This window comes from Petaurus breviceps, unplaced genomic scaffold, assembly GCF_028583685.1.
Source record: "Petaurus breviceps papuanus isolate PSGF00001 unplaced genomic scaffold, PetGlider_PUasm1.0 90822, whole genome shotgun sequence".
Taxonomy (NCBI): Eukaryota; Metazoa; Chordata; class Mammalia; order Diprotodontia; family Petauridae; genus Petaurus; species Petaurus breviceps.
The window spans coordinates 8002262-8019557 of record NW_027187351.1 but is presented as its reverse complement, the minus strand read 5'-3'; the positions used below and the strand labels follow the sequence as shown (position 1 = coordinate 8019557).

Sequence of the window (17296 nt, the reverse complement as noted above, 5' to 3'; positions counted from 1 at the left end):
AACAGACTATTTTCTTTTTTGTTGACTTTTTTCTTTCTCATGGTTTCTCCCATTCATTCTAATTCTTCTATACAACATGACAAATGTAAAAATATGTTTAATAGGATTGTATATGTAGATCCTATATCAGATTGCATGCCATCTTGGGGAAGGGGAAGAAGGAAGGGGAGAAAATTTAAAACTTATGAAAGTGAATGTTGAAAGTTAAAAATAAATAAATTAACTTAAAAAAAGAAATTACTTAATGTGCTACAGAAATATGGTTGTTGTACATTAATACATCCCCTGCCTTAAACATAGTCCATTTCCTTTCAGGCAGAAAATAAAACTTATGCAATGCACATATACAATGCACACATACACACACAACCCCTTCATTTTTACCTTTCTTGCTTCTTTGATCATCTTGCGAATAGTTTCCTTTATGGTAAGAAAATGTGCTCGTGGTGGATGGAAAAGTAGATCTATATGGGTACCTCCCAGGAGTCCAGGCATCACATAAGGCCATCCCAAATCCAAGTTTGGTGCTTCAATATCAGACTCAATGGGCCAGTATGTTCCTGAAGAAGAGGTGTCATCACCAGAATTGTCAGAGCCATGGGTTGTACTTTCTGCAAACTTCTGAACATTTTTCAAAATATAGTTAATTTCCTCCTCGGCCAAAAATTCTGAGCATCGCTCTTTGGCAAGAAACTCTTGGTATGCTTCTAACCCATTCTGTATTAAAGTATCTATAGCTACCCGATACCATTCCTTATAATGAGGTTCAATGTAGTTGTCTGATTTGCATTCATCATTCAGTGATGAAAGCAGAGATGATGTTTCCATTTTTGCAGATGTTTGGAAAAAAGTACTTTCAAACATCCATTAGTGCAATAGTAAGATGGACCTGCAGGGAAGAAGAAAGAAAAATGAAAATTAGTTTGACCTTCTACACTTCAAATAATTTATGATACCACATTCATATGACATTTAAGTTTCTCAAGTCCTTTTTTAAAAATATTTCAAATAGAGATATCTCTTAGTCCCAGGCTTTGCAATAGCTATCTCATATGCTATTATGTCTCATTCAACAAGCTGATGTATAGATTTTCTTTTATGGTCTATCTCTTGTTCACCCTTTACTAAGACATGCCTCCTTTCTTCACCAATGACAAGAAAACTATCTTCTTTAACAGTCAAAAGTAACAGATCATCCTATAATTCTGTCTCAGAGTAAGTAGATAAACGATTTTTCATTTCTTTTTGCTCTCTGAGATTTAATTTGCAATTTTAAAAGGGCATAGAGTTAAGATATTCTTCATGTATACATAACAAGTATTACCTGGGTGTCTAGTATATGCTAGACACTAATAAAAAATGAAGTACAAAGCATAAACTCTGGTTTCCTGGGGTTTACTATACAGTTGGGGAGAGAAGGTCTATGGTCAGTTGGTCATTTTGCATTTACAATTCTATTGTATTCCAGGCATTGTGGAATAGAAAGAAAGGAACAAGAGTGACAACAATAAGAACAAAAAGATCCTACTCTCAAGGAGCTCACATGAAACCACACCAATGAAGAAGTATTAGAGTGCCAAAATTAGAGATTGAGAAAATTGCTACAGAACTTCAGAAAAAGGAAAAAAAAAATGTTTGAGATGAATTAAAGTAATTCTGTAAACATCTGTTAAGCCTCTCAGAGCAAAGCACTGAAGATGGACAAAACCAAAACAGTACCTGCCCTCAAAGAGTTCACCTTCTACTGAGAGCATACAACGTGTACACAAATAAGGGATAGGTTCTGCACCTGGGATTTTATTACTCCAGGAAGCTCTATATGAGTAACTTTTCTTCCAATGACAGCTGGTACCTTCTCTGCAATTTCGAGTCTTAAAGTTTCCTGATGGCACAGAAAGATTAAGTGACTCATCCACAGCCACATAGCCAGTATATGTCAGAGGTGAGACTTAAATCAGGGTCTTCTGGATTCTGAGGTCAGTTTTCTAGTGACTAAGCCAAGCTGTCTTGTGTCTATAACAGGAAATGCAAAGTAATACAAAGAAAAGTCAAGAGTGAAAATAAACCAATAATTGGGGTGATAAGAAAAAAAAAGTTCATGTAGGAGGGATTGAGTTATCCTTTGAATTGTTTTTTTTCTTGGATTTTGTTATCAAACATTTTTCCCTCTCTACCACTTTACCCTGAATTGAAGAAAAAAAATGATTAATAAAACCCTTATAACAAATATGTGTGGTCAAGCAAAAGAAATTTCCATATTAGTCATGTTCAAAACCATGAAGCTCATTCTGCATATCCAGTCCACTCCTCTTTGCGAGGAGGTGGCTATAATTCTGCATTATTAGTTCTCTGGGATCATAGTTGATCAAGTGAATAGTGCTTTGAACAAAACTATGGATTCCAGCAAATGGAGTTAAGGAGGGAATGCATCCCAGACAATGTTTATTACTTGTCCAAAGACAAGGAAGAGATGGAAAGTCACATATGAGGAAAAGCTAGTAAGTTAATTAGAATGGAGTTCTGTGAAGGAGAATACTAAGAAATAACTGCAGAAAAAGGTGGGAGTTAGATTGTAGAGTGGTTATAAATGTCAGAGTGAGGACGTTATATTTTAATCCAGAAAGCACAGAAAGTGTTTTTGTGTTGTTGTTTTCTTGAGTTAAGGTAGTGATAAAGTCAGATATATCTTTAAAAATATCAATTTGACAGGTATGTGGAGTATGAATCAGGGAGATAAGAGAATAGAGAGACAAGAAGACAATTGTCATTTCAGAGATGATAGGACCTCAGACCCTCCTCTTCCTTTATATTTACTTCCTTATATTTACTTTGCATTTATTCTCTACATACATAAACATGGGTATGTAGAGCTACAGATGACATATACATACATAGACATAACTAAACTCCATATAAATGTTTATATATGCCTACATACATATATATGGCTCCAAATATGTATGTGTATGTCCATATGCATATATGGATCCAATGTATTCATGCTTATATGTTATCTCTCTAAACAGAATGTAAAGCTCCTGACAGTAAAGATTTTTTTTTCTATCCCCAGCACAGGACCTGGCTCATAAAAAGTCCTTTGAAAATTTTTGCTGATTGTTTTGGCCTTCCAGTATAGACAGAGAGAAAGCATGTGTAAATATTTTTTTTAAAGAAAGTATTATTACCTAAGGTACAGAGGCAAGAAATAGTTATCATATACATGGCTGCCTAAACAAAGCTTTCTACCTATAGGATGAAGCAAGGAAAGCAATGTGTTAGGAAGATTAGTTTATCACTATTTATAAGGAATTGGAATGGAAAGATGGTAGAGGTGGGAAGTTTAGTAAAAACTATTAGTGAAAATAGAGAGAAGTTATGGAAGTAGAAATAATCGAAGAGATATTTTAAAACTGATTGGATAAAGATGGCAGAGTAGAAACAGGACTTCCACATGGGTCCCGCTTCCTCCTCCTCCAATTCATGTAAAAAATCAATCTAAACAAACTTTGGAGCCACAGAACCCACAAAAAGACAGAGGGAAGCTAACTTCCCACTAAAGACAGTCTGGCAGGTCGGAGGGAAGGGGTCAGTGCAGCACTCTCGGAGATAAGCCCAGCCCCAAGTGAGCCAGAAGTTTTAGCATCAGGGCAGCCACAACCAGCCACCAGCAGGAAGAACTTCAGATCACCAGCAACTGTGGCAGTTTCTGGAATTATCAACCCATAGATGCTAAGAACAAAGTGAGAGGCCAGGGCAGTGTGGAATTTGGGAACCAGGAGTCTGGGAGTACAGTACAGCCTTTGCCCCCTGAAGGGAGAAGTGGCTGAGGAATGGCAGCCATGCAGCCACCGCTGTGTGGCTGCTTCAGAGTTCTTGGCCTACAGATTGTAGGGAGACCAAGGACCCAGTCTGAGGGGTAATTGCTCTTGTTTTAACCTGCTTGGATCTGGATCACTATCTAGGGTGGAGGTCCTGTGGTACATGACCACTTTGGCAGAGCTTGTGGAGGCTTCAGAGAGGGCAGCCAATTAATAGCTCCAGCAGCTGAGAAAACTCCAATGATCTGAAACAAAGCTCCCCCCTCTTGTACCAGAGTTCTACTATGGCAAAAAGTTCAAAAGTCAAGTAATTGAGTGGCATCATGAACAAGCAAAGGAAGCAAAGCAAGCACAGCAATCCAACTTTACACTACGATTTTGGGGACAAAAAGGATCAAAAGATGGAACAGGAGGAAGACAGTGAAGTCAGAACTCCTGCACCAAAAGCTTCCAAGAAAAATATGAGCTGGTTATAGGATACATAGGAGCTTAAGGAAGATTTGAAAACCAGAGAAGTGGAGGAAAAATTGGGAAGAGAAATGAGAATGAAGTGAGAAAACTATGAAATGAGAATCAACAACTTAACTGAAGAAAATAACACCTTAAAAAAATAGACTAACTTGTCTACCTCCCCCAATTCATGTAAAAGGGGACTCTGAACAAACTTTGGAGCTACAAAACCCACAAAATGACATAGAGAAGCTAACCTCCTGCTGACAACACTCCGGCAGGCTGGCTGGAATCAGCCAGTGCAGCACTCTGGGAGCCGAGCCCAGCCCTGTGGGAACCAGAGGTTTTAGCCATAGGGTGGGCGTGACCAACCACTTTCTGGAGGGACTCCAGATCACCAGCAGCTGTGGCAGTTTCCAGAATTATCAAAACATAGATGCTAAGGACAAAGAGAGAGGTCACTGCAGTGTGGACTTTGGGATCCACTAGTTAGGAGTGCGTTTGGCTTTTGTCACCAGTGCAAGAAGCTGTTGAGGTGCTATGGCCGTGCAATGGCAGCCACCAGATGGCAGCTTCAACAGCTGGCCTGCAGAGTGTAGGGGGACCAAGCAACCAGTCTGAGGGGTAATCGCTCTTGCTTTAACCTTCTTGAATCCGGATTGAGGTCTAGGATGGAGATCTTGGGGTGTGCAACCAGCTTGCCAGAGCATGTGAATGCTTCAGAGAGGGCACCCAACTAAGACCTTTGGAAGGTGAGAAAACCTCAGTGCTTGGGACGAAGCTCCCCTGTCTGGTGGAAGAGTATTACTTTGGCAAAAAGCCCAGGTGTCAAATGATTAAGAGGCAACGTGAGCAGACAAAGAAAGCAAAATAAACAGAGCAACCCAACTTTACACTCCTATTTAGGGAACAAAAAGGATCAAAGCATGGAACAGAAAGAAGAAAGTGAAGTCAGAACTCCTGCACCAAAAGCTTCCAAGAAAAATACAAGCTGGTTACAAGCCATAGAGGACCTTAAGAAGCAAATAAGAGAAGTGGAGGAAAAATTGGGAAGAGAAAATGAGAAGGATGCAAGAAAATTATGAAATGAGAATCAACAGCCTAATTGATGAAAATAACACCTTACAAAATAGACTAACTCAAATGGCTAAAGAGGCTCAAAAAGGCAATGAGGAGAAGAATGCCTTAAAAAGCCAAATTTGCCAGATGGAAAAACAATGTCAAAAGCTCACTGAGGAAAATCATTCCTTCAGAATTCGACTGGAGCAAATGGAAGTTAATGCCATTAAGAGAAATCAAGATACTGTTAAACAGACCCAAACAAAAGAAGAATAGAAAGCAATGTTAAATATGTCATAGGAAAAACCACTGACCTGGAAAATAGATCCAGAGATAATTTAAAAATTATTGGACTACCTAAAAGCCATGATCAAAGAAAGAACCAGCCTCCAAGAAATTCTCAAGGAAAATTGCCCTGATGTTTCAGAGCCAGAGGGCAAAATAGAGGTTAAAAGAATCCACCAATCACCTCCTAAAAAAAAGATCCCAAAAAGAAAACTCCTAGGAATATTATAGTCAGGTTCTGAAACTCCCAGATCAAGGAGAGAATATTATAAGAAGCCAGGAAGAAACAGTTTGAATATTGTAGAAACACAATCAATATAACATAGTATCTGGAAGCTTCTACACTGAGGAATCGAAGGGCATATGAATACATATGTGAATGTGTGTATATATGTTTACAGGTATACATAGATAGAGGGCACAGGACCAATTTAATAGGAAGAGATGATACTTAAAAGGTGAAATTCAGAGATGAGAGAGGAATATAATGAGAGGAGATGGGGAGACACAAAATGGGGTAAATTATCTCATATAGAAGAGACAAGGGAAAATGGTTACAGTGGAGGGGAAGAACAGGAAAGCAAAACGGAATAGGTCAACCTTATTCTCATTGAATTTGGCTTAGGGAGGGAATGACATACGCACTAAATAGGCTATCTCACACTACAGGAGAGTAGGGGGGAAGGGGATAAGAGGGGGATGATGGAAAGGAGGGCAGACTAGAGGGAGGGAATTTGGAAGCACCCACTCTTGAAAAGGGACAGGATCAAAGTAGAGAACAGAACAAGTGGGAGGTGGGATAGGAGGGAGGGAAATATAGTCAGTCTTTTATGGTATATCTACTGTGGTAACTTTTTGCATAGCTACACATGTACAACCTATACTGAATTGTTTATCTTCCCAGTAAGGATGGGTGACAAGGAAGGAAGGGAATGAATCTGGAATTCAAAGTTTTAAAATCAAATGTTTTACATACATACATATATATATATATACATACACACACACACACACACACACACACTTTTGTTAATAATAATTGGGAAATAAGATATACAGACACTGGGGTATAGATGTTCACCATGCCCTACTGGAAAAGTTGAAGGCAGTATGGGAGAAGATATGGGAGAGAGTAGATTGGAGGAGGGAATGTCCTGTGGTACTGCTATTTTGGGGCGGTGGGTATGGGAAAAACAGGGAGAAAATTTGTAACTCAAAATATGGTGGAAATGAATGATGTAAATCAGAAGTTAATAAATCATTTGGGAAAAAAAAAAGAAACCTATGGTAAGTTGGAAATAGCACTAAATTTATAGTCAGAGAACCTGGGTTCAAGATTCATCTCTGTCACTTGCCTATGTGACCTTGAGAAGTAATCTGTGTCACAGGATCAGCAAAATGAGGGGAGGATAGAGGCAAAGGATTATATGGCCTTTGAGGACTGTGCAAGCTCCAAATCTGCAAAGTAATATTTTTAAAACCTTGTCTTCTCTCTGAATTTAAGCCAGAATTTCTATTTAACATGATGCACAGCAGCTGATCCTGAGACATCTTCCTTTAACAATATTAATATGAGAACAATAAGAATTCAAGGAATCAGATTCTAGATCTTCAGAAGTACATTGGTGCTAGTCCAAGGCTAGACTTAGAAATGACAGTTCTTTATAACGAGAATTACCAAGGATATCTCTCAGTAAAAACTTCAAGGTACTCAAAGGAAGATGCTAATCACAGTCACCCTAGAAGAAAACCTGCCCAGACTAGAAGGCGGCAATCAGAGGACCTATTAACTTTAAAAGATACAGATACATATTTTTTAATTTTTTAAAAACCTGACATATATGTAAATAACATTCTTTTTTAAAACAAAAGTAGGTACATCTTTAATTTAGTAAGGTGCTTAACTACTGCACTGACATTCAGATGTTAGTCTCAGATGTTACCAAAAGCTACTCTAGAGAGGCAGCCCAGGAAGGCAAGCAGCAGGCATGCAGAGGCAAGCCAGGAAGCCCACAGAGGCAGGCCTGGAAGGCGCAGTCCACAGAAGCAGGTCCAGAAGAGGCCCAATCAACTGGGGGAAGAGGGAGGGGACGACAAGTCGTCCCACCAACTACAAGGGTCACTACCAGGCCTATCACCAAAGGGCTGGGACTAAAAAGTGGAAGGTAAGACCTAAATGCAGGGGCTCCGGTCCCGGACAGCAAATACACCTGGAGATACCACTGCAAAGCCCAGAAATTGAAAAAAAAAAAAAAAAAGCCCCTATAAGGACCTCCAAAGACCAGGATGACAAAGTGAACCCCACTTGTTCCAAACCCCTTTCCTCCCCTGAAAACATAGTAACTATTGCCCCATGGCAAAACCCTCTACAGTAAAGGCTGGGATCCCTAGAGGAAGGGCGTGGCTAGGGCCATGCCTCAAAATGGGTAGAAAGCAGACTACAAAGACTCTAGAGTCCTACTATCCTCAGAGGGAGGAACCAACCTCAGAGGGAGACAATGTGGACTCCACACCCACAGCCAAAATATCAACAGGGAACAGGTCCCAAGCACAGAAAGCTCTCCTAGATGAGCTCAAAAGGAACTTTGAAAACCAAATGAGAGAGATAGAAGACAAAATGAATAATTCTCTGAAAACCAAAACAGCAGAATTAGAAAAACATTATAATGAAGAAAACATCTCTCTAAAAAGAAAAGTGTATGATATGGAAAAGGAGCTCCAAAAATTGACCAAGGAAAATGACTTGCTAAAAACTAGAATCAACCAAATTGAAACAAATAACTCTATGAGGAACCAAGAATTAGTCAAACAAAACAACAAGAATGAAAAATTAGAAAAAGAGGTAAAATACCTCAATGGAAAAATAACTGACCTGGAAAACAAATCCAGGAGAGATAATCTGAGAATCATAAGCCTACCAGAAAATCATGATGGAAAAATAAGCCTGGACAACATTCTCCAAGAGCTCATTAAGGAAAACTGCCCTGAGATACTAGAAACTGAGGGTAAAATAGAAATAGAGATAATCCACCAGATACCTGCTGAAAGAGATCACAAACTGAAAAGTCCTTAAAGTGTTGTGGCCAAACTCCAGAACTACCAGGTAAAAGAGAAAATACTTCAAATGGCCAGAAAGCAACAATTCAAATATGGAGGGTCCACAGTGAGGATTGCACATGATTTGACATCCTCTACACTGCAAGATTGGAGGCAGTGTAATACAATTTTCCAGAAGGCAAAAGAGCTCCGGTTAAAAGCAAGGATCACATACCCAGTGAGACTGAGAATATTCTTCCACACAAAGAGATGGCCGTTCAACAATATAACAGAGTTCCAGACCTTCCTCATGAAAAAGACTGAGCTCAATGGAAAATTCAACCCCCAATTAGGAGACGCAAGAGTGACATAGAAAGGTAAACAAGGTAAACACACACACACACACACACACACACAAACACATACACATACACATCCTGCTATTTAATAAGAGCAAACTGTTTATACAAAAACAGAGGGTATGAGTATAAAATACACAAAATTATGATTTAAAAAAAATCTTATTAAGGGCTACAAAGGGACTGCAATGGAAGAAGAGGAATGAATGAAGTGGAAAAGGGTAAATTATGCCACACAAAGAGGCATAAAAACAATATAGCAAAGAAAAGAAGGGAGGGAGATGAGAATCATATGAGCTTTTCCCTCATTGGTTCTGGTGCAAGGAGGGAATTACAACCAGTTAAGCATAGGACTCTATGGAGAAGAAATGCAAAAAGTATCATTTTAGAGGGAAAGAGGGGAGCGAGAGGAGCTTTGCATGAGATTTGATCTGTCACTCTTGGTGCAAAGAAGAAATAACATACTTCATTAAGTATAAAAATATCCTACAGACAGTAGGAGGGGGAAAGGGCTATGAAAAGAGGGGGATGGTTAGTAGGGAGGGAAGAAGTAAGGGGGAAGGGGAAGAAAAGGAAAGGGGGTTGATAAGGGAATACTGAGGGAGGTGGCGATCAAAAGGAAAATGATTAAGGGGGGAAGGGAGAAGGGGGAAAATATGAGCATTAACAAGGGAGGGAATAGTATGGAGCGAAAGAAACAGATAACAATCATAACTGTAAATGTGAATGGAATGAACTCTCCCATAAAACGGAGATGGATAGCAGAATGGATTAGAAATCATAATCCTACAATATGCTGTTTACAAGAAACACATCTGAAACAGAGGGATACACACAGGGTAAAGCTAAAAGGCTGGAGTAAAATTTATCATGCCTCAGCGAAAGTAAAAAAAAGCAGGGGTAGCAATCCTTATCCCAGATAAAGCAAAAGCAAAAATTGACCTACTTAAAAGAGATAAGGAAGGAAACTATATCCTATTAAAAGGCACCATTGAGAATGAAGCAATATCATTACTTAACATATATGCACCAAGTGGTATAGCATCCAAATTCCTAGAGGAGAAGGTAAAGGAATTAGAGGAAGAAATAGATAGCAAAACTATACTAGTGGGAGACCTTAATCTCCCCCTATCTGAACTTGATAAATCCAACCTCAAAATAAACAAGAAAGAAGTTAAGGAGGTGAATAGAATTTTAGAGAGGGTAGGTATGATAGCTCTCTGGAGAAAACTGAATGGGAAAAAAAAGGAATATACTTTCTTCTCAGCGGTTCATGGCACATACACAAAAACTGACCATGTTCCAGGGCATAAAAACCTCATAATTCTATGCAATAAGGCAGAAATATTAAATGCATCCTTCTCAGATGATGATGCAATAAAAATTATGTGCAATAAAGGGCCATGGAAAAACAGACTAAAAACTAACTGGAAACAAAACAATTTAATCCTAAAGAATGTGTGGGTCAAACAAGAAATTATAGAAACAATCAGTAATTTCATTTAATAGAATAATAATAATAAGACAACATACCAATTCAATTCAATCTTGTACTAGAAATGTTAGCAGTAGCAATTAGAGAAGAAAAAGAAATAAAAGTAATCAAATTAGGCAAAGAAGAGACCAAGCTATCACTCTTTGCAGATGATATGATGATATACTTAGAGAATCCTAGAGAATCAAGTAAAAAACTACTTGAGACAATAAATTTGGCAAAGTTGCAGGATATGAAGTAAACCCAAATAAATCCTAGGCATTCCTATATATTTCCAATGAAATTCAACAAGAAGAGATAGAGAAATCCCATTTAAAGTTACTGTAGACATTATAAAATATTTGGGAATCTACCTGCCAAAACAAACCCAGAACCTTTATGACCACAACTACAAAACACTTTTCACACAAATAAATTCAGATCTAATTGGAAAAATATCAATTGATCGTGGCTGGACTGAGCTAATATACTAAAAATGACAATTTTCCCTAAATTAAATTGTATATTTAGTGCCATACCAATTAATTTACCAAAACACGACTATAGAGCTAGAAAAAATAGTAGAAAAATTCATTTGGAAGAATAAATGATCCAGAATATCAAGGGAATTAATGAAAAGAAATTCTAGGGAAGGTCAACTTGCTATACCAGATTTCAATCTGTATTATAAAGCAGCAGTCATCAAAACTACTTGGTACTGGCTGAGGAATAGAGGAGTGGATCAATGGAATAGATTAGGCACACGAGATTCAGAAGTCAACATGGTTTGATAAACCCCAAGACCCTAGTTTTGGGGATAAGAAATCACTATTTGACAAAAACTGCTGGGAAAACTGGAATATAGTATGGCAGAAACTGGGCATAGACCATTATCTAATACCATATACCAAAATCAAGTCTAAATGGGTGCATGATCTAGGTATAAAGGTTGATACTATAAGCAAACTCGGGAAAACAAGGAATAGTTTAACTGTCAGATTTGTGGAGAGGGAAAGACTTTGTGAAGAAACAAGAATTAGAGAACATTATAAAATGTAAAATGGATAATTTTGAATACATGAAATTGAAAAGCTTCTGTACAAACATAGCCAATGTAACTAAGATTAAGAGGCAGGTGGGAAAGAATCTTTACAACCTATGTCTCTGACAAAGGACTCATTTCTAAAATATACAGAGAATTGAGACAAATTTATATGAATACAAGTCATTCCCCAATTGATAAATAGTCAAAGCATATGAACAGGCAATTTTCAGAGAAAGAAATTAAAGATATCTATAAGCACATGAAGAAATGCTCCAAATCACTATTGATTAGAGAAATGCAAATCAAAACAACTCTGAGATACCACATCTCACCAGTCAGATTGCTAAGATGACAAAACAGGAAAATGACAAATGCTGGAGAGGATGTGGGCAAATTGGAACACTAATGTGTTGCTGGTGGAGTTGTGAACTGATCCAGCCTTTCTGGAAAGCAATCTGGAATTATGCCCAAAGGGCTATAAATACTTTCATATCCTTTGACTCAACGATACCACTCCTAGGGTTATATCCCAAAGAGATCATAGAAGGGGGAGGAAGACCCATATGTACAAAAATGTTTATAGCAGCTCTTTTTGTGGTGGCAAATAATTGGAAATTAAGGGGGTGCCCATCAATTGGGGAATGGCTAAACAAGTTGTGGTATATGCATGTTATGGAATACTATTGTGCTATAAGAAACAAGGAGCAGATAGATTTCATATTTACCTGGAGAGGCTTATACAAACTGATGCTGAGTGAGAAGATGTAACACAATTACAGACACAACGTATGTGTGATGACCAACTTTGATAGACCGGTCTCTTCTCAGCAATGCAGTGATATAAGCCAATCCCAAAAGACTCATAATGTAGAGAAATGTGTGCATCCAGAGAAAGAATTAGAAAGAATTGAATTTATATCCAGATGGAAGCAAAATACCTGATCTTTTTCCTTTTCTTGTTTGGTTTTATGTCCTCTTTACCATTTTTCATTCCATCTGATACAATCTGTCTTTATAACCTGAAAAAAAAAAATCTACTCTACTGATAGTAAATAATAATAAAGACTATAATGTTTATACTTGAAAAAAAAATGGACTAACTCAAATGGCAAAAGAGGTACAAAAAGCCAATGAGGAAAAGAATGCCTTAAAGAGCTTAATTTGCCAGATGGAAAAAAAGAATCTCAAAAGCTCACTGAAGAGAATCATTCCTTCAGAATTAGACTGGAGCAAATGGAAGCTAGTGACTTCATAAGAAATCAAGATACTATTAAACATATTCAAACAAATGAAAAAATAGGAGGCAATATGAAACATCTCATTGGAAAAACTGCCATCCAGGAAAATAGGTCTGGGAGAGATAATTTAAAAATTACTGGAATACCTGAAAGCCACAATCAAAAAAAGAACCTAGAAGTCATCCTTCAAGAAATTCTTAAGGAAAATTGCCCTGATATTTTAGAACCAGAGGGCAAAATAAGAGGTTGAAAGAATCCACTGATCACCTCTGGAAAAAGATCCCAAAAAGAAAACTCCTAGGAATATTATAGCCAGGTTCCAGAGTTCCAAGATCAAGGAGAAAATATTACAAGTAGCCAGGAACAAACAACTTGAATATTGTGGAAACACAATCAGGATAACACAGGATCTGGCAGCTTTTACACTGAGGGATTGAAGGGCTTTGAATATGATATTCTGGAAGTCAATGGAGCTGGGATTAAAATCAAGAATCACCTACCCAGCAAAAGTGAATGTCATCTTTGTGGGGAAAATATGGTCATTCAATGGAATACAGAATTTTCAAGCATTCATGATGAAAAAAAAAGAGTTGAATAGAAAATTTGACATTCAGATACAAGAAGCAAGAGAAGCATGAGAAGGTAAAAAGGGAAAAGAAATCATTAGGAACTTATCAAAGTTGAACTATTTGCATTCCTATGTGGAAAAATGATAATTATAAGTTATGAAACTTTTCTCAGTATGAGAACAGTTGAAGGGAACAAAAATGTGTATATAAACACAAACATATATCTATATTGGAGGATATATGGGCATATGAATTCATATGCGAGTTATTTGTATACACATACAGGTATACAAAGACAGAGGGCACAGGACCAAATGAAGAGGAAGGGATGATACTTAAGAGGTAAGAGAGGAATATGAGAGGAGATGGGGAGAGACAAAATGGGGTAAATTATCTCATAGAAAAGGAAAGGGAAAATTGTTACAATGGAGGGGAAGAAGCAATAAGGAAAAGGAAAAGGGAATGAGTCAACCTTACTCTCATTGAATTTGGCTTAGGGAGCGAATGACATACATACTAAATAGGGTATCTCACACTACACACTACAGGAGAGTAGGGGGGAAGGGGCTTAGAGGTGGTATGATGGGAGGGAGGGCAAGTTGGGGGGGGGAGAAGTTGAAAGCACACACTTTTGAAAAGGGAGAGGATCAAAGTAGAGAATAGAACAAGTGGGGGGTTGGATAGGATGTAGGGAATATAGTCAGTCTTTCACAATATATACACTACGGAAATGTTTTGCTACACATGTACAACCTATATTCAATTGCTTATCTTCCCAATAAGGGTAGGTGATGAGGAAGAAGGGAAAGAATTTGGAATGCAAAGTTTTAAAATTTATATATATATATATAAATATGTATATATATATATATATAATTTTATATGCAACTAGGAAATAAGATATATAGGCACTGGGACATAAGAGATCCACCACACCCACTGGAAAGTAAGAGGAAGGATGGGGGAAGATACAGAAGAGAGCAGATTGGGGGAGGGGATATTAAATGGGATCGCTGTTTTGGGGTGGTGGGTAGGGGGAATATTGGGATAAAATTTGTACTCAAAATCTTGTGGAAATGAATGTTGTAAAGTAAAAATAAACATAAAATTTAATTCAGCAAATAATAAAACTTGTTGGATATAAACGATTAGAAAGGAAAAGAGAAAAGAAAGCTTTATGTCTTACAACCTTGGTGACTAACAGAATGATACTGCCACTGACAAAGAATTAGGGAGCAATAGCTCTCATGAAAGGACCTTTGGGTTTTAGTGGAGTACAAGATCAACCTGAACATATTATGTTATGGCCACCACATGAGCAAATGTTATCTTATAATGAATTAATATAATCATAGTGTTCCAACTAAGGGAGTCAATAATCCTCTAGATTCTGTCCCAGTCCAAATCTGAGACAAAAATTACATTTCAATTATATTTAATCCTGTCAAACACATTTAAAAACTGACTTTGAAAACAGAAATTTACCCAAAGAAAGGCAATCAGGATGGTGGACAGAATAGAAACTATGCCATACATAGGACAACTGAAGAACTGGGAATTTTTAACTTGAAGAAGGAAAGAGCTGAAATAGAGGGCCAGGGGGAGAATATAGTTGATAGTCATGTTCATATAATTGAAAGGTGGTCTTATTTTTAAAAAGTGCTTCTTAATCTAAAAGAATCAGTAGATAAACAGATACACATATACACACATGGGCATATGTGCATACATTCATGGACATATATCTATATGTAGTAATATATACATGCGTGTTTGCAAACACACATATGACTTGCTAACATTTAAAATTATTCAAAGTGTAAAGAGAAATCATGGTCAGTAAAGAGTTCCCCAAGGGTTAATCATCAATTGGGAAATGACTGAACACATTGTGGTATATGATTGCAATGGAATGCTATTGTGCTATAAGAAATAATGAACAGGATGGCTTCAGAAAAACTTGGAAAGACTTATATGAACTGATGCTAAGTGAAGTGACAAGAACTAGGAAATTATTTTTCACAGGGACATTAATGTTGTAATGATCATCAACTGTGAAAAACTTGGCTCCTCTAATTCAATAATCCAATTTAATTCTGTATGACTCATGGTCAAAAATGCTACCCACTTCCAGAGAGTGATCTGATAAATTTCTGAATAAAATATTTTGTTCACTTTATTTTTCTTGTCAGTGTGTATGTTTTCTTTTGTAATGTGGCTAATATAGAAATTTATTTTTCATAACTTTACATTTATAGTTGATATGTTTGCCTTCTCAAGGGGTAGGGAAAGGAAGAGAATTCAGAACTCAATTTTTAAAATTAATGTTAATATTTTTGGAAGGCAATTGAGGTTAAGTGACTTGCACAAGGTCACATAACTGGTAAGTGGTAAGTGTCTGAGGCTGGATTTGAAATCAGGTCCTCCTGACTCCAGGGCCAGTGCTCTATTCACTATGCCACCTAGATGCCCAATTAACGCTGATTTTTAATGTATTTAGTAAATATTTAACAAAATAAATAAAAATAAAAGCTAATTGTGAAATGAAACTTTTTTAAAGAAAGAGTTTTCCATGAGTGGAGTGAGAGGAATAGTCTTCAAAGAGAGGGTATATCATCAAGCAGAAGGGATATTACAGAGAAAATTTCCTACTTAGGTACAGGCTGGACTAGATGACTTCTGAAGTTTCTTCCCACTCTTTAACTTTATGAAAATGGGAAGTTAATAGATGAGAGTAAAGTGAACTGTTAGTCATAACTTATGTGTGATAAAATTTTTCATCCATGGCAATGCTTGTCATATCTCCATGTCAATCAAAACACAAATTACCTAATATGTAAAGCATATTTTCTAAAAAAAAAAAAAAAAAGTTGACCTTCTTACAAAGCATTTCTAAAACTTGACCTCTTTACAGTGAACATCATTACTAAGCTTTGAATTTTTATAATACTCATTCAGTTTCTTTTGTTTATAGAAGTCAAAATGTTCCCAACTTTTCCAGATCTATGCAGATTCATCAAGTGTTTTCAAGCCTGTGAAAACCATGTTCCTCATTGTTTTGCTTTGGGCAAAATAGCTCACAGCCCGGCTATAATGACATTGTCTCTTTTAACCATTATGGGATATCCTTTCCTGCTTTTAAAACCAAATTCAAATACTAGTTCTGCTTGAAAGTCTTCTCTGATTCCCCCAGTCAGTAATAACCTTTCTTCCATAGTACTCCACAGTACTGATGTACTGTTTTAAAGCTACTTGCAAGTGTGTTGTATCCTTCTGAGTTTATAAATTCCATGAGATAAGGGCTTTGTGCCTATGGGGTCCTATAATCAGTCAGTATTTCAACAAGCATCACTGAACCAGGAATGATCTTCTTTCCAGGTCCCTTTTGTGTTTTGTTTTCCCCTATTAGAATATAAGCTCAAGCTATGTGTATGTGTATATATATGTGCATGCATATACACATATAGTATACATATATGCATATATATAAATCATATATTTACACTTTAATTTACATATAGAAAACTTTCATTTTCTATATTCAAATCTGTATTTATAGAATATGAACTTGAGAGAAAGGATGTGTTCATTTTTTTTTTTATGTTTATGCCCAGCAATTAATATTATCTCTGGCACTTAGTAAGTATGTAATGAATGTTCTATATAACCATCCATCCATCAAGTACCTATTATATAAGAAATTGTCCTAATCATTGGTGAAATAAAGACAAAAGTGAAACAGTATCAGAGGTTCATAGACTTTGGGCTAGAAAGATCTTACAGGCTATCTAACCCATTCATTTTAGTGATTAGAAAACTGAGACTCAGAGAGTCAGTGATTTTCCAAGGTCATACAGATAGTGACAGCTCTAAAACTCCAAAATCCAGTGCTGTTATATTGAACCAAACTGAGTTAAATTATGAAAGGTTCATCTACCTAAATATATCTTTCCCATTTGTCCC

The 17296-nt window shown here is 36.9% G+C and overlaps 1 protein-coding gene across 3 annotated transcripts in view; it reads right to left on the bottom strand.

Annotated features, from left to right (window-relative positions):
* Positions 1 to 17296, bottom strand: part of FAM83B (family with sequence similarity 83 member B) — a 137288-nt gene that overhangs the window by 103889 nt on the left and 16103 nt on the right. For all 3 annotated transcript variants that reach the window (XM_069070646.1, XM_069070644.1, XM_069070645.1), the window contains exon 2: positions 385 to 889. In XM_069070646.1, the coding sequence (XP_068926747.1) occupies positions 385 to 864 (480 nt within the window). In that variant the 5' untranslated portion in view covers positions 865 to 889. The remainder of the gene's footprint in view (positions 1 to 384; positions 890 to 17296) is intronic.